This window comes from Penaeus japonicus, unplaced genomic scaffold (assembly GCF_977035675.1).
Source record: "Penaeus japonicus unplaced genomic scaffold, GWHDUDI00000001_assembly GWHDUDI00000027, whole genome shotgun sequence".
Lineage (NCBI taxonomy): Eukaryota > Metazoa > Arthropoda > Malacostraca > Decapoda > Penaeidae > Penaeus > Penaeus japonicus.
The window spans coordinates 35,729,994-35,732,493 of record NW_028234429.1 but is presented as its reverse complement, the minus strand read 5'-3'; the positions used below and the strand labels follow the sequence as shown (position 1 = coordinate 35,732,493).

Below are 2,500 nucleotides of genomic sequence, written 5' to 3'. Positions count from 1 at the left end.
TCGTCATCACACCAACATCAACGATCGTATTTTGACATTTTCTTCATAAATTCAGTATACAAAACATTTATCGTGTATGTTAAAAAATGTTTATAAAAAATTGAATTTCGATTCTTGGTGAATTTCTGATAAAAATGATGAAAGAGGAAAGCAGATAAAACAGGATTATGATGAGAAATAAGGAAAGAAGATGATAAAGTAGAGAGAGAGAGAGAGAGAGAAAGAGAAAGAAAGAGAAAGAAAGAAGGAGAGAGCAAGAAAGAGAGAGAGAGACAGAGAGTGAGAGAGAGAGAGAGAGAGAGGAAAAGAAAGAAAGAGAGAGAGAGATAGAGAGACAGAGAGAAAGAAAGAGAGAGAGAGAGATAGAGAGACAGAGAGAAAGAAAGAGAGAGAGAGAGATAGAGAGACAGAGAGAAAGAAAGAGAGAGAGAACAAGAAGAAGAAGAAGAAGAAGAACAACAACAACAACAAAAAAAAAACATATAAAATAACAAACCAACCCTAATACTTGCAACAACACCAAATGCAAGCAACATAAAGAGCAATAAAAAACAAACTGAAGTGCAACAGCTATTTATTTACCCATTGTCTTAACTTTCACACACTGACTGATTGCTGCTTATGCACAGGCAATTCTGTCTCATGGAATTGATGGCAACATTGTGCAAATTTCAGCCTGCGTGTCGTGTGCCTGGGTTTAGTTTTGTGTTTATTATCATCATTATTAGCATGATTATCACTATTGTTGTTATCACTAACATTATTATATTATTATTGTTATTTTATCATCATTGTTATTATTATTAATGATATCATTTTTTTCATCATTATCATTACTGTTGTTTTCATTAACATTATCATTATTTTTATCATCATTATTGATATTATTTTTATTATCATTGTCACCATAATAACAATTATCATTATTGTTATCATTATTTTCATTATTATAAGAATTATCATCATGATCATGATTTATATAATTATTATCATTATTGATATTTTTATCATTATCATAATTAACATTACCATTATTAATATCATTATTATTATCATTATCATTATTATTCCTATTATCATTAACGATAATGATGTTCATATTGATAATGATAATAGTAATGATGATGAGAAAGATAATAATAAGGATGACAAAAGTAATGATAGTAATAGTGGTATAGATTATGATTCTAATAGTTATAAAAATAATGATAACAATGATAATGATAATGATAATGATTATAATGATAATGAGGATTAAAAGGATAATAACAACAATAATAATGATTGTGATAATAATAGTGATGCTAATAAAGATAAGAATTATAATGATGACAATAATTATGATAGTACTGATGATAACAATTATCACTAATATTTTTGTAGATATAGTTACAACGTGTTTACGCGCGTGTATGTGCGTGCGTATACGTACAAAGCAAAGGGGATCTTGAGTAATGTGAAAGGTTTTGATCCTACAGATACGGTGCAATTTTTCTTTTCTTTTTCCTTGTACTTAGTCTTTTTCTTATTCGTATTCTTATTGTCCTTATTATGTTCATCTCTTCCTTATGGTTATTGTTTTTATTTATTTATAATCATCATTATTATTATTGATATCATTATCATCCCATATTAGTCAAAAGCAATATCATCATCAAGATTGTTAATATTCTATCATTCCTTATCGTCGTTAATATCAACCTCAAAATATTGCATTCCGTCATCACTGCATATCTTTTTATTCGTTGCAACAGTACCTTCTCGTTAAAAAAAAAGAAAAAAATATATATGAATAGTTAGTAAGATAGATAAAAACAATAGATAGATAGATATGTATATAGATAGACAAATAGATAATCAAAAGCATACAGATAGATAGATAGACACAGAAAAAAAAATCCAAACAAATAAAAACAAACAAAAACAAACAAACAAACAAACAAATTCACACTGACAACCAACCAACCAACCAACAAAACAAAACAACCAAAAAAAAAAAAAAAAAAAAACGAAATAACCCAACTCCCCCCTTCCCCCTTCCCCCTTCCCCCCTCCACTCTTTCCTCCCCAGAACGAAGCCATGATGCGGGAAGCCCACAAGGAGAGAAGCCGGACCGCCCACGATGTATGTGAGAAGTACGACGTATATATGGGCCAGGATGACTACGTAAGGAAGTTGACTCAACAGGGAGAGAAGCTGCAATATTCAGATTGGTTTACGCTCAAACGGTAAGCTGGTTGGTTGGTTAGGGGTAGGGGTGGAGGGTGGGGGGTGGGGAGGGGGTTGGGGTATTTTGTGGGAGGTGTTGTGTCGTGCTATATATATATATATATATATATATATATATATATATATATATATATATATATATATATTATATATATTTTTTTTTTTTTTTTTCTTGTTTTTTTTTTTTTTTTTTTTTGAGGGTGAGTATTGTTTTTTTGTTTTGTTGTGTTTTTGTTTTCCCTTTCGTTTTTATATTGTTTTTTATTTGTA

At 29.7% G+C, this 2,500-nt stretch overlaps 1 protein-coding gene across 2 annotated transcripts in view; it reads left to right on the top strand.

Annotated features, from left to right (window-relative positions):
• Positions 1 to 2,500, top strand: part of LOC122263811 (carbohydrate sulfotransferase 11) — a 40,015-nt gene that overhangs the window by 16,933 nt on the left and 20,582 nt on the right. For both annotated transcript variants that reach the window (XM_043032442.2, XM_043032441.2), the window contains exon 3: positions 2,072 to 2,229. In XM_043032442.2, the coding sequence (XP_042888376.2) occupies positions 2,072 to 2,229 (158 nt within the window). The remainder of the gene's footprint in view (positions 1 to 2,071; positions 2,230 to 2,500) is intronic.